The sequence below is a fragment of the Danio rerio genome, chromosome 13, assembly GCF_049306965.1.
Source record: "Danio rerio strain Tuebingen ecotype United States chromosome 13, GRCz12tu, whole genome shotgun sequence".
NCBI lineage: Eukaryota > Metazoa > Chordata > Actinopteri > Cypriniformes > Danionidae > Danio > Danio rerio.
Genome location: NC_133188.1, coordinates 35,277,222 through 35,302,343, shown reverse-complemented (window position 1 = coordinate 35,302,343; position 25,122 = coordinate 35,277,222). Strand labels below are relative to the sequence as shown.

The 25,122-nt window shown below is 35.2% G+C and overlaps 1 protein-coding gene across 4 annotated transcripts in view; it reads left to right on the top strand.

Annotated features, from left to right (window-relative positions):
• The window catches only part of syt14a (synaptotagmin XIVa), a 70,086-nt gene that overhangs the window by 18,393 nt on the left and 26,571 nt on the right, over nt 1–25,122 (top strand). For 2 of the 4 annotated variants that reach the window (XM_073920146.1, XM_021480877.3), the window contains exons 2-3: nt 6,216–6,263; nt 17,231–17,383. In XM_073920146.1, the coding sequence (XP_073776247.1) occupies nt 6,216–6,263; nt 17,231–17,383 (201 nt within the window). The remainder of the gene's footprint in view (nt 1–6,215; nt 6,264–17,230; nt 17,384–25,122) is intronic. The other 2 variants (XM_073920147.1, XM_068213077.2) reach the window with 1 other exon arrangement.

Here is a 25,122-nt window from a genome sequence, read left to right as displayed (position 1 = left end):
TGGTCCACTTTAAGGTTTAATCTGACCATGAAACTTCCAAACAGAATTTTTTAACTTTATTTTATTCTCCCTGCTGAAAAATCCAGCTTAAACCAGCCTAGGATGGTTGACTGGTTTTAGCTGGTTGACCAGCCTGGTTTTAGAGGGGTTTTGGCCACTTCCAGGCTGGTTTGCAGCCATTTCCAGCCTGGCCTGGTCTTAGCTAGTCAGGCTGGAAAGTGACCATCTAAAACCATCTAAAACCAACTTAATCATCCTGGTTTAAGCTGGACATAGCTGGTTTTGGCTGGGCTTCCAGCCTGGCTAGGCTGGTCAAGCTGGTTTTAGTTGGTCATCTCCTGGCCTGTCCAGCTAAAACCAGGCTGGAAATGCCTGGAAACTAGCCTGCAAGTAGCCAAAACCCCTCTAAAACCAGGCTGGTCAACCAGCTAAAGCCAACCACCCTAGGCTGGTTTAAGCTGGATTTTTCAGCAGGGTATATGACTTGGAACAGGGTGCGAACTATGGGGGAGCTAGGGGGAGCTCGACTCCCCTAGATAAGGCATGGGCTTCCATGAAAACATGATTTGTGAAATTTTTGGGGGTCTCAAAAAATATTGACTGTGGTATTTTGACGTGCGGTTTCAGTGTTGTGTAATGTGATCATTGATTATCATCTGTAAAAATGCAAATATATAATTCATTCATGCATGATGGCAATTTACACCTCACTTAAAAAAGATAACTACAAGCAATTCTTGTCATGAGCATCAAGATGTGGGGGAGCTGAGGAGCAAAGTTCAGTCATGTCAAAAACAGACAGCCTGATGCTTTCATATGGACATTGAGCCACTGTTTATTCATTTTCCGAAACAAATGATGTGACGTTATGTTTTGTTTTATTTGCTTCATACAGTAGGTCAATACAATGTTCTTCTTTTTTAAACAATGTGACATTGCTGTAAACATGTTGGACAATTAAACTGAAAACAGGTAAACTTGACAAAACAGAACCCCTGTCAATGGTGTTTCTTTTATTTTCGAATTCGCAATTATGTTTTACTAGAGTGAAAAGTGAGATCCCATGACATTCCGTAGGCATATGTAAAATAAAATGCCATCATTTTGAATTTATCTATCTATTCATCCATCCATCCATCCATCCATCCAACTAACCACCTATCCATTTATCCATCTATCTACCATCCATCCATCTACAGTATCCATCCATCCATCCATCAATCTATTTGTCTGTCTGTCTCTCAACTGCATCCATCCATCCATCCATCTACAGTATCCATCCATCCATCCATCCATCCATCCATCCATTCATCCATCCATCTATCTGTCTGTCTGTCTCTAAGCTCCATCCATCCGTCCGTCCATCTGTCTGTCTGACTGTCTGTTTCTCAACTGCATCCATCCATCCATCCATCCATCCATCCATCCATCCATCCACCCATCCATATATTTCTCTGTCTGTCTGTATGTCTGTTTCTCAACTGCATCCATCCATCCATCCATCCATCCATCCATCCATCCACCCATCCATCTATTTCTCTGTCTGTCTGTCTGTCTGTCTGTCAACTCCATCGATCCGTCCGTCTGTCCGTCCGTCTGTCTGTCTGTCTGTCTCTCTCTCAACTGTATCCATCCATCCATCCTTCTATCTACCATCCATCGATCTACAGTATCTATCCATCCATCCATCCATCCATCTATCTATTTGTCTGTTTGTCTGTCTGTCTGTTTCTAAACTGCATCCATCCATCCATCTACAGTATCCAACTATCCATCTATCTATTTCTCTGTCTGTCTGTCTGTCTGTCTGTCGGTCTGTCTTTAAACTCCATCCGTCTGTCCGTCCATCCGTCTCTCTCTCAACTGCATCCATCCATCCATCTATCCATCCACTGTATCTATCCACCCATCCATCCATCTATTTCTCTGTCTATCTGTCTGTCTCTCAACTCCATCCATCCATCCATCCATCCATCCATCTATTCATCCAGTTGATGTAGATCAGTCATTGGGAGTCAATGGGGTAATGAGTTGTATGTGATCTTCCAGTGAGCAGTAAATTAGATGCTGCCTGATTACAGTATTGCTATAATAGCAGTGAGCAAGCTTCATGACCATGGAAAGATCCACATTGTGAAATTTAGTCTTAGATGTAATTCCACCATGATTAGACCGATGTCTCGAGTTTCTCTCAGGTTACGGCTTGACAGAACACACATTAAGAATGCATAAACTGACATCCTCAGCTGATTCCATCTCTCTGCTCCAGAATGACCTTTACCCAGCTTCTCACAAACAACTTCTGCCGGTCAGGGCGACCTCACAACCCCCACAGGCTAACGGCCAGAGAAGTTTGATGCACACCAAAGCTTAGCCACAGTCAAACACTCCCTGTAGAACTCTAATCAGATTCTGCGGCACAGATTACAACTCATAGCATTTCAATAGAGTTTCAAGCAATTGACAGATCTTTAATCCAAAGTGACTAACATTGCATTAAAGTTGCAACATTTGATCAGTTCTTGTATTCTAATTCGTAAGCACTCTTGTCATTGTTCCTCCATTTGTCCTACAGGAAATGTACATCATAAAGGCATTTCGTTGACCTCGACTGAAACCTCAGATGATAACATTGAAGCATAGCATTTTCTGTATCGCTGCTTTGCAATATTGTGTATTGTAAAAAGTAAAATACAGATGCACTTGAACTCAACTCAACTGAACAGATGTAAGACTGTAGCAGTTGAATGTGTTTTAAAAGAGAGGTAGACCAAAACAAAAACGTCCCCTTCACAGTTGTTTAAAGCTCTTATTAGTGATAACATTGATGTTCATTCAGGACTCAAAGGGTTCTCGAGATGAAGCACCTTACAATCTGTTCTTCATTAGTTAGAGTTTGAGATGCCCTTGAATCAAAATGGGATCAACTGGAGACTATGGAGGTTTGAGAGACATCATCATCATCATCTTTTTCTTTGGCTTATTCTTCATTTTCATCTTATTCTTCTTTTTCTGCTCCTTTATTATTATTATTATTATTATTATTATTAATATTATTACTATTTTGGTAAAAAAAAATTTAATTGGGCAGCATGGTGGCTCAGTGATTAGCAACGTCGCCTCACAACAAGAAGGCTGTTGGTTTTAGTCTCGGCTGGGTCAGTTGGCATTTCTGTGTGAAGTTTGCATGTTCTCCCAGTGTTGACTTGAGTCTCCTATAGGTGCTTCTGTTTCCCACAGTCCAAACACATATAGGTGAATTAAATAAACTAAATTGGCTGTAGTGAATGAATGTGTGTATGTGAATGTGAGAGTGTATGGATGTTTCCCAGTACTGGGTTGCGGCTGGAAGGCCATCCACTGCATAAAACATATGCTGGAATAGTTAGTGGTTCATTCCGGTGTGGTGACCACTGATAAATAAGGGACTAAGCCAAAGGAAAATGAATTATTATTAATATTATTATTACATAAATTTGAATAATTTTTTTTTTGAAAAATTAATAAAAGCTGTAATATTGTAAATTTTATTAATTATAATTTCAATTGGTATAATTTAAAATAATAATTTAATATAATAATTGATTACATGATCATTCAGAAGTTCATTCAGAAATTTCTGATCTTCTTCATTTGTACACTCCTTTGCGCTCACTGAAATCATCTTCTGCTGAATTATTATCTGTTCCAAACTTTCAGATGAAGTCCTATGGTGGCAGGGCTTTTAGTTGTACAGCACCAAAGTTATGGAACTCCCTGCCTTCGCACGTTCGCCAAGCAGACTCTATTTTCAATTTTAAATCTCAGATCAAAACTTTTTTTTTTGCTGGTTTAATATTATGTTGATATTACTATTATGTTATTTTTACTGCTTGTATTTTTATGATATGCTTGCAATATGCTGTAAGGTGTCCTTGAGTGCTTTAAAAGGCACCTATAAATAAAAGGTATTAAAATTATTACTATATGCTAATTTGTTGCTGAAGTTACATTTTTTATTATTTTCAAAACTGTAAATAGATTTTCTGTGATTCTGTAAAATTGTTGAATCATAAAATTATATAAAATGAAATTTATACATCAATTCAAAGTTCAAAAGAAATAGATTTTAATAGATTGAAAACTGTCACTTGTTGTTATTTATTTGAATATGAAACAACAAATAGAGTATTTATTCATATTATTATTTTTAATTATTATTAACTTTATGCTTTTATTTTAAAATATCATTTAAGTAATCTTGCAAACTAGAGAACAAGCTACAGGTAACCATCTCATATGATATTTTTCACTCTCATCATTTAAGTTTGCACATTAGTCCATTGTACACAGTCCAAACATTTTAGTCCTTGAACATAGCTCCTGTAACGTTTAGCAGTGGCATCGTGTATCACTTCACTCAGTCCCACATTTAAATCCAAACTCCTCCAACAAGCAGCTAAAATCTTCTGCAGACCATCATGGGTTAGATTTACATTGCACATAATGGAAACTCCCTTTTGCTGTTTTTTAATGCATGAGTGTTAGTTTCAGCTTTAAAGACATTTCTGAGCCGATCTGTCCAGGTAAACACCTGAGCACAGCTGCGTAAAGTGAAAAGTGAGCCGTTCAGCTGAGGTGATGTCTGAGATTGTGTGTCTGATTTGAACTGCTCTGAGTTCAGATTAAAACACCACTGATTCATCACTTTTGAAAGGTTATTTAAGAGGGCAGAGATGAAAGTCTTAAAGCATAGGTAGTCTTTGCTAAAGTTAGATACTGGGTCATATTAAAAGGATGCCAGGAAGGGTTGATGCCAACAGTTCCTCATGTGAATGTATTGAACACACTGAACATGCATTAAAATAGCAAATAAAATAGTCATTTAATGTAATGTAGAATATTTAATCATTGTTAAATATTACTGACACATGTACCTACAGTGATTAATAATTCTTTAAACAATCACAGACAGTGTATTAATATTGCTTAAAGTAGTCTTATTTTAGTATTATTGATAACACTTTAGATCACAATTCATGCTATTAACTGCTGGCTTATGTTGGAATAATAATCAATTCCATGTGTGTTTAATTAAAAAAAGGTCAGGAGTTTTCTTTCATGTCAAAAATATTAGTAAATTATTGAATACAAATGAATGATTCGATTCACTGAATTCTGGTATCCTCAATGTATTGCAAAAGTTACATTCAGGAGGTGCGCAACTATTTCCAGACTTCAACTTTTATAGACAGCTGACATTAAAAGGGAAGGGGGGGGGGGCATAGTAAAATTCATCACTTGTCAATCATACTATAGTCCTCCATTGGCCACACCCATACGTACATCCTCTTTTTCTATGAATTCTCTGCCCAACATTGAAATCATAAGACTTTCTCAACTGCACATATTTAATAATATAATTATAATAATACTTTATTATTAATAATAATAATATAATACATAATATTATTTTAGACAATTAAGTCTTTGCATTTATATCAGCTTCATCTACTTCTGCAAAAAGGCTTTATTAGATTGCAAAGCATATCACACTGCAGTAGAAGTTCAGTTAATACTGGATATCACCTTTAAGCAATACACATACAATTGTTTAGGGAAAAGAAAAATATAAAAATGTTTAAAAATATATTCCTTTTTCCCAACACCTGCCTGTTATTAAGCTATTAACTGTCCGTAGTTATAAGGTATGATCTTATTCTGCATTACTAATCATACCAAAAACCTAAACTCATTTTCTACCCTTCTAACTATTAATAAACAGCTAATTATTAGGTTATTATACTAGTAGTGTTAGTTAATGACTTGTTAATACTGTGAACTGTGACCTAAACTAAAACGTTATCATATTACTTATATACTGTTGTAGTATTATTAGAATTTATAATATTATTATAATATTATAAATTAATATATTAAAAATAATATTACTACATTTATTTTTATTTTTCATTAAAATGTTAGAAATGAAATTCATTTTCATTAAAATACACTAAGCTGCTTTAAGGTGTCAAATCTACACATTATTGTCACATTGTATTAAATCGTACATTGTTCTCTGAAATTCATTTCCTGAATTCATAATGTTCCGTGTTTTGCATGTTGATGAAGTCTTGTGTGCGTCAGTTGTGTCTGTTTGTTGTCTGTGTTCGGTGTGTGTCGTTTGTTGCATGTGTGTGTATTGTTTGTCATTAAACATTGCTTTGTTTCTGCAGGTGGAGAGCGGAATTGTGGAGTACATGAGCTTATCTGCATCAGAAAAGGTAAGCGGTCAGTTAAACATAAATTGGCGACTACCTGTCCTCTATCACTTCTTTCAACCCAGGGCACATTTTTGTGTCTTTCCATAACAAGAAAAAAAATTAAAAACTCTTTTTGATCACTATTGATCACTAGAAAAAGTTTTGATCACCATTCATGCCTGTGCATGTCTGTTTGTCTTGTCTAATTGTAAGTTTACATGTTCATGTGTCTTTTTACCAAACATTGGATACTGTACACTTTTTTGATGTTGTTTCTTTAGCCTCTGTTTCAACCTGGTTTACAGTGATCCGATCACAAATTGTCAGCCAAGAGGTGTTACTGTTTCCACAAAGACATTTGTTCCAATGCATCTTTTGTAAACACTTGTATTTTAGCATACTAGGCATTACACTAAGTTCTCCCAGAAAAGTGATGTAAAGTATTATTGAATGAACAAAAAAGTTGCACTGTCACATGTCACATGTCAACTAGTATTAGTCAAATGTTAAATAAATGCAAACGATTCATTTTGATGACAATGACTGAAATCACAACTATATGAAATTATTCTGCTACCCTAACCCACTAATATTAATGAAGGCTTGAGAGAAACACTAGCAGGATTACAGAATAGTCATGAGACATAAAACATGTTTGGATGTTGTTGCTGCTGTTTCTCTGGGGTTTGTCCAGCTGTCTTGTTTGTTATTGGCTGCTGGTGTGTTTATTGAGAGCTCAGTCATGGCAGATGTAACATCATTAGTGAGGATCTGTGGTCTCAGTGTAATAAAGGCTTATGCTTGTGTGGAGCAGACGAGTCTCTGAAGAGCTCAACACACTGATGACCCTGTTTAGCCACTAATGATAATCATTTTTAAAGAGACCTGAGACCTTTGTTCATCTTCAAAAAACAAAAGAAGATATTTTTAAATGAAATCTGAAAGCTAGACAGCACTAGTCCTGAGACTTTTCAGAAAGTCCAGAAAAAACAATAGACAAGTCCAGCTTCCATGTTGCACTTCTAATGGCAGTATATTGAACTGCCTGTAAGAGACACTCCCCCTGACAACCTAGTGCAGGAGAAAATATATGGGCGAACAGAGTTGTATGTTTTGTTTTGTTTTTTGGCAAACAAAAGTGTTTTTGGAGCTTCATGTAATCAAATTTAAACCACTGAAGTCACTTGGAAAGTTTTGACAATGTTTTTGGTTGTTTTTCCAGACTCTTTTTTTTTTTTTATCTTGTCAACGTTGCTTTATATGAAGGATGAGGGAACTTGTAAATTTCATGTAAATATCTTAATTTGTGTCTCAAAGATAAACAAAAATCTTACACTGTGTCCTAACTTAACACAACGTGGCACCACAACAAGCAATTAAGTATATTTGTCATGTTAAAAAGAGTTTTTGTCATAGCCATCTGAGAGTTCCTTCAGAAAAAAAACTGAAAAATCACAAGTACATAAGTATTTACAGCCTAAATTGAGCTCAGGTACATTCTGTTTCCACTGATCATTCCTGAGATGTTTCAGCAGCTTAATTGGAGTTTACTTGTGGAAATTCAGTTTATTGGACATGATTTGAAAAGGCATATACCTGTCTATATAAGGTCCCAGAGTTGACTGTCCATGTCAAAGCACAAACCAAGCATGAAGACAAAGGAATTGTCTCAAGACAAGGCAGGATTGTCTCAAGGCATAAGGCTAGGGAAGGTTACAGAAATATTTCTGCTGCTCTGAAATTTCCAATGAGCACAGTGGCCTCCATCATCCGTAAGTGTAAAATGTTTGGAACCACCAGGACTTTTCCTAGAGCTGGCCGGCCATCTAAGCTAAGTGATCAGGGGAGAAGGGCCTTAGTCAGGGAGGTGATAATAACCCAATGGTCACTCTGTCTGAGCTCCAGCGTTCTTCTGTGGATAGAGGAGAACCTTACAGAAGGACAACCACCTGTGCAGCAATCCACCAATCAGGCCTGAATGGTAGAGTGGCTAGACGGAAGCCACTCCCCATCTGGACTTTGCCAAAAGGCAACTGAAGGACTCTCAGACCATAAGAAACTAAATTCGCTGGTCTGATCAGACTACAATTGAACTTTTTGGAGTGAATGCCAGGCGTTATGTTTCACCAGGGTAACACCATCCGTACAGTGAAGCATGGAGGTGGCAGCATCATGCTGTGGATATGTTTTTCAGCAGAAGGAACTTGAAGAATAGTCAGGATAGAGGGAAAGATGATTGCAGCAAAAAAAAAAAAAAAATTCGCTTCAGAGTGCTCTTGACCTCAGACTGGGGCGACGGTTCATCTTCCAGCAGGACAATGACCCAAAGCACACTGCCAGAATATCAATGGAGGGGTTTCACAACAACTCAGTGAATGTCCTTAAGTGGCCAAGTTGGAGCCCAGACCTAAATCCTATTGAACATCTCTGGAGAGGTCTAAAAATGGCTGTACACCGTCGCTTCCCATCCAACCTGATAGAGCTTGATTGGTACTGCAAAGGGGAATGGGCAAAAATTCCCAAAGACAGGTGTGCCAAGCTTGTGGCATCATAATCATAAAGACTTGAGGCTGTAATTGCTGCCAAAGGTGCATCAACATATTATTGAGCAAAGGCTGTGAATACTTATGTACATGTGATTTTTTTCAGGTTTTTTCAGGCTCGAAACTTGTCTGAACACATTAAGCTAAAATGACTAACAATTTTCAGATTGCACTTTTTTATTAACATGATTATATTATATCAAAGCTGAGATTTTTAGGAACAATTTACAGTAGGTTTTTTCTTCACCTCTTGGGTTGTTTTGTTCACTCCTCAGGCAACATCTGTTCACTGTTGACAGAATGTTCATGCTGTTGACAGAATGTTCTTGACATTTCCTGAGAGGTTATACTGTAGCTGCAGTGAGTTTAATTAACTAAAATTGAGATGCTACGATTATGCATACATACATATTTCAGTAGCGAGGCAATAACTAATTGCTTTAGTGTAGATTGAACAGTTACAATAAGTAAAAGAACAACAACAGTTGCTTTTTACAACTAGTAATAGTCAGTGATGTAAAGTAACAAATTAAAAATACTCAAATGATTGTAATTTAGTAGTTTTTTCCTCAAAAACTGCAATTTACTAAGTAGTTTTAAAGATGTGTACTTTCACTTTCCCTTGAGTACATTTTTATTACAGTATCAGTACTTTTTCTCCACTACTTTACTTCAACCTGGAGTCACTACTTTGTTTTTACTTGTCTATGGGAATTAGAAAAATAAGTCCTGTGATTTAGGTCCAATCAAATCACACATAGAAGGTAAATCGCATCATAATGAACTACCTTAAGACATGGGAGATTTAGAAGTGCAGCAACTGTTTGAAAGCATTAAAAGTGTCAAAGATATCTTTACACACATTGGCCCAGAGACTGTTTAGATAAATGTCGCTGAAGAGAAAATGACAGATGTTTACTTTATGATGACCGAAATGTCCTTAAACACCCAGCAGGCACAAGATGTCAACATGACATTAGATTGGTGTTGTACCCTAATGTCATGGGGATGTTGCAATGTGGTTGAAAATGAAAATCGTTTTGACGTCAGAACTCAACGTCAGGCCGACATCAGTGTCCAACGTCCAACCTAAAATCAACCAAATATAAACGTCTTTTGATGGTACAGCTTGACGTTGTGTGGACACTGCCTCTATGACTTCTATTAGATGTTGGATTTTGGTTGCCATACTTGAAGAACAATCGTCAGTATTTGACATCAATATGACGTTGGTTTAAGATGTTGGATCAAAGTTGGATTTTGGTCATTTTCCAACAACCTAAAACCAAAGATCAATGTCATTTGACATCATTGGGCATAAAAATAACATCCTTAGATGCTGGCTAGACATTGAATTTTGGTCACCTGACATCACAACCTAATTTTTTACGTAATATTAATGTTTTATGACGTTATGTGCCTGCTGGGCAATAACTAAATGCACTACAGAATATTACATTTACACACATTCACAAATTACATGCAAGTGCATCAGCTTTTTACAGCATAATACTCACTACTCGTCATTCTTGAGTATTTTTGAAAGGTCTACTTTTTACTCATACTTTGAGTAATATTTACAATAGATACTTTTACTCTACTTGCACTACATTTTTAAGCAAGTAATGGTACTTTTACTTAAGTATGATTTGTCAGTGTTCTGTCTACCACTGGTTATAGTGCAGTTTGACAAAGTGTGAGTGAACTTCAACGTTAATCTAAAATGTTCTCCAGTGAAGTCCAATTTATTTCAGTGAATTACTTCAGAGAAAGGGGCGCGAGTGTACTGACAAATTAATGTTAATACCTGCAGTATAAATATATTTCATTATAAATATTATAAATATCTCATTTTAGGCAGAGCTGCTTTAGGCTCTATAGAATCAGCTGAAGGAGGATTTTACTGCTTCTCTCTGCTCATACATGACTAGACGTGTGTGTTTATGGATTTGCAGCATCATCTAGCAGACATGTATGCTTGTGTTTAGATTCCATGTGTGTGTGTGCCTGCGTGGGCCTCAGAGAGCACTTCTGGTCTGTTGTTATGTGGGAGTTTACAGCATTGGCAGTGTATTTTTTGTGAGAGTGTTTGTGTCTGTAGTATTTTATAATTCAGAGGTGCCTGAGCCTCCTGACATGCTTTTACCTGTTTCTATGACAACCGAACCAGCCAACGGTCTCCTAGAATAAGAAGGCAAGTTCTAGCTATAATGGTGTGATAATGATGTACCATAAAAAAGATGATTTGAATCGGTGCTATGCACAAACTATCACAGAGACATGCAGACTCTGCGTCAGAACTAATGTATTCATGTGAGCTGGGTTTATTTATGGTAGATGGATTTGTTCAGGATATTTTAGGGGTTTAGTGTAGGTCTGCTTTTTTGGGTTTGAATGGCTCATCGATGTTTTACCTCCAGATGCATCTACTCAGTCCAGCTGCACTTTTCTCTCACTGACCCAGATTCTGTCCAGGCTCAGGTGGTTTTCTCAGGTCTGATGACCTGGATTTACATTAGAGAGATTAAGTTTTGCATTATGCAACAAGTGTGCAGACTCTTGACTCAAATTCTTTTCTTTACATATAAGATGCAATAAAATTGAATGTGTCTCCATTCATCTCTCGTTCTTTCTTTCTTTCTTTCTTTCTTTCTTTCTTTCTTTCTTTCTTTCTTTCTTTCTTTCTTTCTTTCTTTCTTTCTTTTTTTCTTTCTTTCTTTCTTTCTTTTTTTCTTTCTTTCTTTTCTAATAATTATGACATTCTCTCCTTTCTTTCTCCTGTTTTATATTACACTTCAGTGATGCACACTTTACTTGGCTAACAAGGAAATTGTTTTATATTCTCAATGCTGTATTTATCTGACTTATAACTTTGTAACACTTTATTTTAATGGTCCATTTGTGTATTAGTAGACTGTCTGCTTAACATCTGTTGATAATGCTCCTTCAACAGACATTCAACTGACTATAAGAAACTTTGCAAGTAGCTACATGTCAACTTAGGGTGCTTTCACACCTTTACTTTTGTTTCGGAACCTGTCTCGTTTGCCCAGTTAGCGCGGTTCGTTTGGCATATGTGAACAGGGCAATCGCGCTCTGTTCCACGCCAAAGTAATCGCTCTGAGATCGCTTGAATGAGGTGGAACCCTGGATCGGTTCGATTGCAGTGAGAAAGCGATCCGATCCGAGCGCGGTTATATCATAGTGTTTTATGGATATGTAATAGGCATACGGCTATATGAAGAGAGAATTATGAGTATGGCGGGAAGTTTCGCAAGTCTCCGGATGCCCGCAAACAAGTGATGATCTCCCAGTAATTTCGCGTCTTCCTCTTGGTCCTCAAATAGGCATCGTCATGCACCCTTCTCACCCCTCCCCACCGCATCTCTCCTCAGACACGTCGCGTGCGCACCCTGTCAATCACCACTAAACCACCACCTCTTCTGACAGCTTAGCGGGACGCTGCAAAATAAACCCTGACACTCTGACCAATGTGAGGAGAGTTTACTCGCACGTGACTTGTTTTAGCTCTTTTGGTCCGATTAGAAACTTTGCAGTGTGAAAGCGAACCGCTCCAAGAGCAAAGAGCAACAATGTAACATTTGTAATCTCTGTTTCGGAACAACTGAATCAATTCACAGGTGTGAAAGCACCCTTACACAAACCCAAACCTCAACCCAACAGTCTACATATAATCTAATGAGAATTAGTGAGCATGTAGATGCAATGTAACTTAAACTCAACAGATGGATCATCAAAATAAAGTGTGACCTTAAACTTTTATGGTGTGTCAGCTTTAAAATTTTAGTTATTCATTTTGCAGTTTTAAAATAGCTTTGAATTCTGCACCAAAAAGTGTCAAATTCTACCTGTTATTTACAGATTACTAGTCTATTGGAAAAATTGTAATTTAAACGTAAAGTATAAGCTGCCTTTGTTACCAGAAGAGAAAATATCTAATTAAGAGTTTATATTTGAATGATATGTCATTGTCTATGTATTGTTTTCATTTTTGATGTTTTCATTAATTTTAATTACATGGACAGCAACAACCAGAACAGCCCTTCCAAATTTTTGGGAGTGATCTGTTCTTTTAAATCTTGAACAGGCATCATAATTGCCTCGTGACCTTTTGTGCATAGGTTATCATTAATTCTTTATAGGAGGAAGAACAATAAATGTGACCAAGGGCAATTAAAAATTTGAGATATATTCATCACCTGAAAGCTAAATAAATAGGCTTTCCATTAATATTTGTTTTTTACAGGGCAATATTTAGCCATGATACAACTATTTGAAAATCTAGAATCTTGGGATAAAAAAATGAAATGAGAAAAACACATTTAAAGTTGTCTTAATGAAAAATATAAAAAAAACGTATAATTTATATAAATATATATATATCGTCAAAATAAAGCCCCTGGACTTTCAGGAAGTCTTAATTTTATTTTTTTATTATTTGATGGTGAAATGCTGCTCATATAAAGTACTCTAATTTATTTCAAACAGAACAAGGCAGGACAGAAAGCAGAAAGAACTGTAAATGACAGAACGGAAGGAAAGAGAAGGCATATGGGTCATCAGGGAAATGTGTTCATTGCATTGATCAGGAAACGCACTGGCTGGAAATCAATTAGCATCCCTAAAAATAGCAGATGGTGGAAGAGCTGTTTTATAAGTGTTTGTTTGACCAGATTCACCTCACACACTCACTGCCTTTGCCTGTATTCAGAAAATGACATAAGAAAGTGTCACTCTGTATTTTAGGATGTTAAAGATCAGTCATGTCTTTTCACCTGTTGTTTTTATTGATGTTTGTAATGGTTTAGCAGCATTTCTGTTATTACATTTATCCTACTACTGGCATTAGATATTTTGACTAAACTGCAAAAAATGCTTTTTCCTACTTTGATTTTTTGTTTTGTTTCTAGTCCAAATATCTACAAATTCTTAAATCCATTTTTGAGACAAGCAAAAAATACTGTCTTGTTTTAATACATAATATGCCAAGAATAAGTGCGTTTTTCCTTAATACAAGCAACAACAAAAAACACCTAATTTTGACATTTCTTATAACAAGACATTTTTTCCTATGTTTTTCAATTTCATTTAGCTTGTTTAAAAAAAACTCAATTAATTTTCACATTATTTCCTAAAACAAGACAATATTTTTGCCTGTCTAGAACATGCTTATTTAAGAGTTTTTAGATATTTGGACCTACAGTACCTCTACCATTTGACAAATAGTTCAAAGTTAGCACATGTTTACATAGTTATCACAAGTATAAAATAAATTGAACTTTTTAAATGTATTTAAATCGATTTTTATATAAAATATTATTAGCTCCCTTTTGATTTTTTTTTTCTTTTTTTTTATATTTTTCAAATGATGTTTAACAGAGCAAGGACATTTTCACAGTATGTCTGATAATATTTTTTCTTCTGGAGAAAGTCTTATTTGGTTTATTTCGGCTAGAATAAAAGCAGTTTTTAATTTTTTTAAAAACATATTTGGGACAAAATTATTAGCTCCTTTAAGCTAATTTTTTTTTCGATAGTCTACAGAACAAACCATCATTATACAATAACTTGCCTAATTACCCTAACCTGCCTAGTTCACTTTATTAACCCAGTTAAGCCTTTAAATATAACTTTAAGCTGTATAGAAGTGTCTTGAAAAATATCAAAATATTATTTTCTGTCATCATGGCAAAGATAAAATAAATCAGTTATTAGAAATGAGTTATTTAAACTATTATGCTCAGAAATGTGATGAAACAATCTTCCCTCCATTAAAAAGAAATTAGGGAAAAAAATAAACAGGGGAGCTAATAATTCAGGGGGGCTAATAATTCTGTTTTCAACTGTGAGTGTAGAGCTTAAAAGTGTAATTTTTCGTACACATTTGACTGTATAACCCAGGTGAAAAAAAAGTGTAAAATGTTTTATTTAAGTGAACTTCCACAATGCACTTAAAGTGCTCAATTTTTGGCTACTAATGTTGTACTTAATGTACTAATAGTTAATCTTTAGTACCACTTAAAGTAAACTTAAGATGATCTATGTGTACTTGACTGTGCTATTTATATTTTAGATATTTTAAATTTACTACTTTAATATTTAAGCAATATATTTTATACACTTTTAATACAACACTAACCATCTTTTGCACTTTTAAATATGCTCCCTGTACAAATAAAATACACTTAAATTATTTAAAAATATAACAATAATGCAGACAAAAAATCAAAGCAAGAAAAGCATTTTTTTGCAGTGTAGGAATCACATTAAATTATCATTTTCACCCCCCAAAATATAATATATATATAGGATATAAATATAAAGGATTAAAATAATACAAAACATATTATTTTCTAGCCTACATACTTCCATGCCTTATTCATCTCGTGGGGCTTTTTCAGCTTATTCATGACAATTTGCTTTTGTATAATGTTATTATTATTAGCAGTATTATTTTATTATATGCATATTTATATTTAAACAAGCTTAGATTGTCAGGTTTTAGACCACTGTCAGGTTTTAGACCATATGGGGCACAGCAGACTGTGTATTAGGATATAACTCAGGTTTTTGACCACACTTCGTTATCATTGTTTATTTATTTGTTTGCTGGAAATTAGAACTGTATTTAAAAATAGTTTTGAAACAAATCTTTGCGCTTAACAAACAAAACTAATTATTTATGGGCTAATTGATGTCTGTGTACAAGGTTTCTCTATCCATGTGACCGAAAGTGAAAGTAGATAATGATGAGGCCTTATCTCGCATTCTCGGGCTGTAGATGCTCTATTTAACTGTTTTTTTTTTGCTAGTGAAGTGCTCAGTTTTTCCACTTACAAAGTTGTCATGTAAATAGCAAATGCACCATGGCGCGATGCAACTGTCTCTTAAAGGGAATGGGAGATGAGACTCTGATTGGTTTATTCTCAAAACATACCTATTACTCATTAAGAGAATAAGTTCAACCCTTTCAGACCATGCGCCATGGCGCAAAGCGGATTTTTCCATCCTTTAATTAGCAAAAGTGAATTCTGACACGCCCTGAATGCGTTTGCGCCCGGCGCTTTGCACTTTATGCATGGATCGTCAAAATAGAGCCTAATGACTTCAATTGATCTATGTGCTATAACATGTAAAATGGAATAATAAAAGGAACATTCAAAAAGCAGCTCATGTACATGCCTTAATCATATTACTGTCTTATTAAGATTAAGGCAAATAATTTGATTACTGATGTCCATGTAAACGTAGTCACTGACAGCAGCAACTCTGTTGCAGTGGTCAAGAGCTGCTCTTACGTAACAAAGATCATTCCATTGAACATCATTTTCCCCCAACACACTCTGGAATGGAACATTATAGATTTTCTCTATTCTGGTGTAATTGTATTGTCAATGACCTTTGACCCTGTCTCACCCTCATCGGCTTTTGGCAACATTTTCAAATGATAATTAAAACCTCAAATGAAAACATCCCTCATGGGTCATTTCTGAAACATTTAGTTGGACATTGGTCGAATGTTTTTGTTTTAAATGCCACTATATATTTCAGAAGGTATTGAGAACACTCAAAAGAAATATCTAAAACATTTTAAAAACTATACCTATCAGAACAAAAAAAAATGCAGAAGTAATATTTCAATGTTCTTAAATCGTTTTATTAACTGGGAAGTCGAGTAAAGAGCTGTGATCAAAAAATCATTGGCACACATATTCCAGATGGCTGTATAATCTGATTTAAAAGAGTTTGAAACATGAATCATCAGAGTGTGTCTAAAATGGTAGGATCTCTCCTTTGAATATTTAACTCTGTTCCTGTCAGACAGCCGCACTAAAACTGCCACCCTGAGGGACAGGAAGGCTGATGGGACAGAATCACGTTGCATAATTTGTGTGAATAATTCACACTTACTCCTGCAGGATGGGTTTGTGTGGAATCACATCCACACTCGCTCAAAGCTGTGATACAGTTCATGCAGAAATGATTGCTGAGAAGTTTATTTCTTCTCGAAGTGGTAAACCAGCCATCTGAAACTGGGTCGTTTCCCTCGGTCTTTCTGAAAATATATAGCCACATGGGTCAAACTTAATGAATTAAAAAGGTTGTGAGGTCAAACCCTCTGCACTCGCTGTTCATAATTTATTTTCTTGCTTTCTTTGTGTTTTAGCTCCTCAAATTGGTTTGTTGTTGGTTGAATTATATAGATCAAGCTGAATTCAAAAGACATATTTCTGAATAATATTACATTTATATAAAAAAGGAAACAAAATTTGATGTGAATGGAAAAAAGTTTAAATTTGAATGCTGATGATAAACCAGTATAATGGACAATTTATTCAAATAGATTTCTATCTTCTCTGTTTCTTTTCACTCTACCTTATTGGTATATCTAAGCAATCTGTGTCTTTCTGTGTGTCTGTGCAGTGTCTCCTGAGGCTCTGGGGTTCCTGTCTGGCATCGGCGTGTTCATCTTTCTTGTGATTGTACTCTTTCTTTACCTCAATAATAAACTGTCACTCGAGAGTGCCAACCAACTGCCCAGCCTCGACCAGTACAGAAAGAGCGCAGAACCAGCAGGTTTGTGTTTGCTTTCCTGTAATTGTTTGTGTGCAATTGACAGTGATTTCTGTTTTTGTGTACGCGAATTACGCATTACACAAGAATTTTGTGTAATTCATAATAAATAAACAATATAGAAAGTAAATTTACACTACCACTACACTGTTAAACCCAACAGTCAACTTTATCAAATGAAATGAATGTAGTTAACTCAAAATGGACTGAAAGTTAATTTTACGCATTTGAAAAGAGTTTTGAACTAAGTGTTGAAGGTAATAAATTAATTAAATACTTCATTACTTTAATTTAAATGGAGTAAGTTCACAGTACTCATATAGATTAATTATTTACTCAAATGGTTTGTAGCAAACGGTTTCCTCAAACGGTTTGAGTTGTTTTACCTTATTGGATTTTACAGTACTCAGTTGGTTTGAGTTCTCTTCATTTATTGGGTTTTACCGTGCTCACATTGCTTCGTATTTATTAGGATTAGTTTGTAAACCTGAATGGTTTGTTGCAATCAGCTTCCTCATATGGTTTGAGTTACCTCAACTTTTGTGGTTTTACAGGGTACTGGTTCAGTTAGATAGATTTGTGTGTGTGCATATATATATATATATATATATATATATATATATATATATATATATATATATATATATATATATATATATATATATATATATATATATACATATATATAATATAATGTGTATACATTAGGGCTGTGCGATTAATTAAAGTCGAATTTAAAACATTGCAATTGTTTAATCGCAAGAGGCTGCGATATGAAATATATTTGTATTTTTAAATTTACCCCGCCCAGAGCAAATGCATGACTGCCATCTGTGTGTGACAGACTTACTACCCAATTGAGTGAGCACACTTTTGTTCTGCCCCATCAGATATGCACAATTGAACTATGTGGAATGCGCACAACGATTAAAAAATTGTAAAAAAATAAAAACAGAAAAGCACTTTTGAGTGGGATAATGGCGTCTGCTGCTTCAAAAGCATTAATAGACAATTGAATATCAAGGGGAAAAAGCATTGGTAATATGGGAATATTTTGGTTTCTAAGTCACAGACATCAAACATAAACAGGTCATTTTTAAGAAATTTGCAGAATTGGTGCAACGGCTTACAGATTATTGAGCTCCACCTTGACTACAAAATTAAATCGCAAATCAAATCATAATCGCAATATTTGTCAAAAAAACAAAAAAAACGCAGTTAGACATTTTCCCCAAATCGCACAGCCCAAGTATATATATATAGTTGAAGTCAGAATTATTAGCCCCACTGAATTATTTGCCCCCTGTTTATTTTTTTCCCAATTTCTGTTTAATGGAGAGAAGATTTTTTTCAACACATTTTAAAACATAATAGTTTTAATAACTCATCTCTGATAACTAATTTATTTTACTTTTGCCATGATGACTGTAAATTATATTTGACTAGATATTTTTAGGACACTTCTATACAGCTTAAAGTGATATTTAAATGCTTAACTTGTTTAATTAGGTTAATGAGGCAGGTTAGGCTTAATTAGGCAAGATATTGTATAACGATGGTTTGTTCAAATAAGGCTTAAAAGGCCTATTGATTTTGATAGTCTACAGAACAAACCATCGTTATACAATATCTATCTATCTATCTGTCTATCTGTCTGTCTGTCTGTCTGTCTATCTATCTGTCTATCTGTTCATCTATCTATCTATCTATCTATCTATCTATCTATCTATCTATCTATCTATCTATCTATCTATCTATCTGTCTGTCTGTCTGTCTGTCTGTCTGTCTGTCTGTCTGTCTGTCTGTCTGTCTGTCTGTCTGTCTATCTATCTATCTATCTATCTACAGTATCTATCTACAGTATCTATCTATCTATCTATCTATCTATCTATCTATCTATCTATCTATCTATCTATCTATCTATCTATCTATCTATCTATCTATCTATCTATCTATCTATCTATCTATCTATCTATCTATCTATCTGTCTGTCTGTCTGTCTGTCTGTCTGTCTGTCTGTCTGTCTGTCTGTCTGTCTGTCTGTCTGTCTGTCTATCTATCTATCTATCTACAGTATCTATCTATCTATCTATCTATCTATCTATCTATCTATCTATCTATCTATCTATCTATCTATCTATCTATCTATCTATCTATCTATCTATCTATCTATCTATCTGTCTGTCTGTCTGTCTGTCTGTCTGTCTGTCTGTCTGTCTGTCTGTCTGTCTGTCTATCTATCTATCTATCTACAGTATCTATCTATCTATCTATCTATCTATCTATCTATCTATCTATCTGTCTGTCTGTCTGTCTGTCTGTCTGTCTGTCTGTCTGTCTGTCTGTCTGTCTGTCTGTCTGTCTGTCTGTCTGTCTGTCTGTCTGTCTGTCTGTCTATCTATCTATCTATCTATCTGTCGTCTGTCTGTCTGTCTGTCTGTCTATCTATCCATATGGCTATACGAAATGCCCCATTTTGAGTTTTATCCATTTCATTTAGCAAAATATTGCAAAAAAACAAATTACAAGCTACACAATTTATTTTTGTTAGATTAGCTCCATATTTGGCTTTATTAATGACTAAGCAGATATGCACCAATATAATAATGTATAGCATCCTGTTAGAAATATTAATTTGAAAGATATATTTGTGAGTGGTGTAGTCATATATGCTGAGCACTCTATAATATTAGATTAGATTGAACTTTATTGTCATTACACATGTACAAGTACAATGCAATTGTCATAGATTCATAGATTAATATTATGATTACTATTATTTTAATTATTATTATTATTGTAGATTATTATTATTATTATAGATTAGTTTTATTAATATTATACAGTAGATTGTTATTGTTGTTGTTGTTATTATTATTTTTATATTATTATTATTATTATTATTAATATTATATTGTGTATTTAGCAACAATGCAGTATAATGATGTTGTACAACAAACCTTTTGCACAATAATAATACAAGAAATTATTATTGAACACCAAACAAACATAATACAATGATTTCTGAAGGATTATATGACAAAATATGACATAAGGACTGGAGTAATTACTAGCCAATGATGATTTAAAATGACAAACAAACATTCCTTCACTAATTATTCAAAGAACATAATATGTTAGCAAATGCTTCCCAAAATATTTGACAAAACTTCCAAAAACATTTACTTTTTCAAATCTTATGAAAAAAAAAAAAAATAAATATATATATATATATATATATATATATATATATATATATATATATATATATATATATATATATATATATATATATATATATATATATAATGGAATGAAATGCATTAATGGAAGTATAGGCTGTTTGTGTTTTAAAACCACTGAAATTTTTTGTTTAAAAAGGCAATATTGATTATTTCTGTGGAGTTCGTAGAAGGGCAGTATGAAGGATGTTGATAAACACAAATGCCGGATGTTCAGTATGGATTACCACCCGTCTGTTTCATTGAGCCGGACTGAGCGAGAGTGAGTTCAACTCTTTGCACTGATATTTATAGCACCATCCATGAAACTATTGTATTTATTTATTCCACTGGCATTAAAATAACATACCGATCTGTAATGACTGAGCCCAAATCATGGTATTTCTGAGGCTTGGAGGTCCAGGATAACACTGGTCCAAATTCCCAAACAATGAATGCCAATCTCCCGAGAGGTAATTATCTGCTAAGCTGCAGATCAGAAAATTCCTAACAGAGTTTTATTAGCACTACTTACAGTAGGACTTTGGACTTCAGTTTGCTAAAGATGATTTTGGCAGTGTGGAGTCCTGGGATATGCTACACACTTCAAAGCATGATGTTGATCGGACAGAACAGATGCCACAGGCCAATTATTAGATCAATAGTACTTGTGACGAATGTGCGTGTGTGTCTGAAAATGAATGAAAGGGATCATGTAACAGCCCCAAGAGAAAATGTGGGCAGAAATCCAAACACACGCTAGATCAAATGTCCACATTGTCAGTATACATGCACACAACAGAACTGGCTGGAATAAACTCAATAAACCGTGCACATTAGTGCACACAACTAGCTTTTGTTAAAAGCATAAAGCACTCAATCACACCTACACACTTATACTGTCGACAGGGGCACTTAATGCCCACACACACACACACACACACACACACACACACGGGCTGTGGATCCAGGCATCACTGAGCTGCCCACACACAGGCCTTTACATAACTCTGCTCAGCACCAGTGGCATAATCACAATGACATTTACCAAATAAGTATGTTTGCTCTTATTTGACCTGGTGAGTCTGTGAAAAAGCGCAGTAAACATGAGACTGTGTGCTAAACATGAAACTGTAATGTTCTTCATTTATTCTGAGCGCTAAATCTAAAGTGCAATGAAAATTTGACATTAACGTTCCTTCCAAAATGTTATTTTGTTTTTAAAAAAGAAAACTTGTGCGCACCAAGCGGCAACCTCCCGCTCTAGGGAGTAACTAAAACTGCAATTCAGCCGAAATACCGCTAGTCCTGGCCGCTCCTGGCTCCAAAACAGAGCAAATTTCAATTGAGCCCACTGTTAGAATGGCCAACTTTACAGCAGAAAAAAAGGTGTTTAAAGCCTGGTACAAAAAAAGATTTTGGTTAATACAGCTAATATTACCCTTCATGACAACTGTGAGGGGGTGAATTTTTTATAACTCAACTGTTTCCTTTATATTAATTTATATTAAGTTTGCATAATTAAGGGAGTGGCCACTTGAGTGACAGCTAGGTCTCGTTGGTCACCGTCACGTCACTTCAGCTAAATCCTGCAGATTAGCCACTGAACTAGGCATATTTATCGTATTTCTGTGTTGTTTTATGTGGCTTTACACAGTCAACTGCCTTTTGGACTTGTTTCCTACAATTATTAGATGGCATGGCATGCTGAGTGCACTTAATTGTGCTTACAAACCATTCACGTGGCCTCCGTTTCCCATGTGAGTAAAGTTATATAATTATATACCATCTCTATACATGTATTTGTTTTATTTAAGATCATTTATCGTTTATATTTATATTTACAGCTGTAATGCACTCCAGAATCTGACGAATTGATTAGCTGTAAGCTCTAGAACAGTCATCTAAAGCGTTGTCATACAGTGTTATGCTGGATTTCATCAATAGTCTTACATTAACTAACAAAGACTATATCTGAAGTGTTTGGAAGTAATTCACGTTTTCCTCCTGTTGAAAAACGTCATAAGAACAATGTTTAGTGGCTCAATGTATTACAGCAGTGTGTTTTTAAAAGACTAAACACTTTATTGATATAGTGTACAACCAAGCACAAGTGGTCAGAATACAAACGAGTCACAGATGATAAAGTATTAAGCGTTCTCCCAAAGTAAAGTGTGTCTGAACCAGGTCCAAGCAAAATGCCAGCAGGTGTCTGTAGCTCCACTCAGTCTCCGCCTCTTTGCCCTTGTTTGGTATCCCGCCGTGGGTGCGATGACACGCGACCAAAATGGCGACGGTTGGCCACACCTACTTGTGGCTTCTTTTGCGCTCTTTAGAAACCTATGGGTGATGTCACGGACACTACGTCCATATATTTTACAGTCTATGGTGCGCACCAAGGCTGCATTTACAGCAGATATTGTGTTATATATATTTTCATAAATAAAGCAAATCTAAAAATAAAAAATCTAATGTATGTTGTCTCTTTTGATATATTTTAAAATGTCATCTATTCCTGAGATGACATGCTGGATTTCCACCATCAATACTTCATCAATCTTCAGAAAACCCCTCTAAAATGCTCAGTTAGTGTTTTTTAAACGTGCTATATGTAAGTTTTTGACTCTTCTAAAGCATAAAAATGCCATAATATGTTTGCAGATATCTAAGAAACATGCTAAGTGAACATACTTGTTTATCTGAAAAACAATGCAGTCAGATATTCTGCTTTGAAAACGTGCTTTCCGTGCCAGGATGCGATCTTGGTTCTTTTAACACCCCACTGCCAGTTCAGCCAATTATATTTCAGCACCCCGGGTTATCTTTGTGGAAAGCATCATATTTCATTCATTCATCAGAAGGCTCTCAAAGCGTTCATCACCGAAATGTAACCTCAGGTGGTGAGTAGCAGACCCTGAAATGAGACGCAGATTCAGAGTTCCACATGAGGTGGTTATTAAGCCAATAATAGCACAGAATAGTGCACTCACTGCACTCCAAAGAAATGGTAAGGTTTAAAATCTAATTAATACATATTAAACCTCTTTAACATTAATAAATGTACATGCTGAATCACTGATATGTGTTGGCTTGCATTATTTTCCAGTACTAAAGTTCAATTTCAAATTGTTTATTTAACTTTAAAGAAAAAAATGGCATTCAAACTCACATTGTTAGCATATAACACTGAATAAAGCACATGAGGTGTACCTGAGGTGATCAATAGCTATGTTTTCATCCAAAAATGCAAATTAACTTTATGCACAAAACTGGATTATCGCATAAAAGATATACGACTATAGCAGCATTTCCATTCAATGAGTCAATGAGTTCCATTCAAGCAAACAAAATCATCACAAAATCGTCACTTACTGGTGCCAAATATCAACAGTAAAATGGAATTTGCTGTGATAAGAGAAGCTGTGTGAATCTGTTCTTCATTTAATAAATGGCTTGCAATTCAGAAGACAGTCCGCAGTTCACGCAGTGAACGCCCGGTGGTGTTTGAAAGTATGAGACGCGGAACAGAATCTGGATGTCATTAATATTATAAGAACACTAATCGTAACTGGTTAAGGCGTTTTAAATTTCAGATGTTTTACAGTGTGCTCAGCCTGCTGGTTTGTCCATTCGCACACATTTTTGTCATCACGTGATCTCTTATAACAAAATCACATGACTTTTTTTATGCGCATACTGGAATTTGTTCAGTAAAAGTGTTTTCATCATAGTTTTTGTGCATCCTTTCTTATCGAATACAAAGTTTATCCTACACATTTTTGTGCATTAGTTTTTTATGCTCATTTTAAAAATTTAGGCACATCTTGGCATTTCCATCAACATAGCTAGTGTCGGTTTTCTGTTGCTCAGCTGCAAAAAATAGAAGCCATTTCTAATATTAATTTAAGGATTCAAGGTGTTGGTTAGAACAAAAACAAAAAATAATATGGACAATATTCCTTCTATCGCGTGCCGTTACCTTTATATAGAACATGCATAAAATCAACCTTTAGGCTTGATAGTCAGACTTACTCCTTTTGGTCCTCAATCTGGCAACCTGCACTTCTGTTTGTTTTGATACAGGAATGCAATACCTAGTTTAACCACTGGGTGTCAAACTTACATACTGCACCTTTAAATATTTATTGTTTATTTATTGTTATCATCATTTTTATGTTGCTGTGAACTCTCCCTGTAATTGTTAAATGTTGATTGTGTGACAGGAAAAGTCATCTGTGCTCATTTAGTGCCGTGTGTCTGATTGGCTATCTGACTGGAATTATATTCTTTCTCTGGTCTAAGGTCGTGTAGTGATTCTAGCCATAATTTCTCTGTCAGTGTCAAAGTAGATGTATGGTTATTTGGGTAAAATGCCAAAAAGCTTGGCCTTCCTCAGCACTATTACGATGAACAGTATTCACCCTCAGTCTCTGCCAGAAAGGGCCTCCCTTGTGGTTTTCTCCATCTAAAATAAATATGAACAGCCCTCCTTTGCCCTTGGTCTCAGGGGGAAATCTTCCT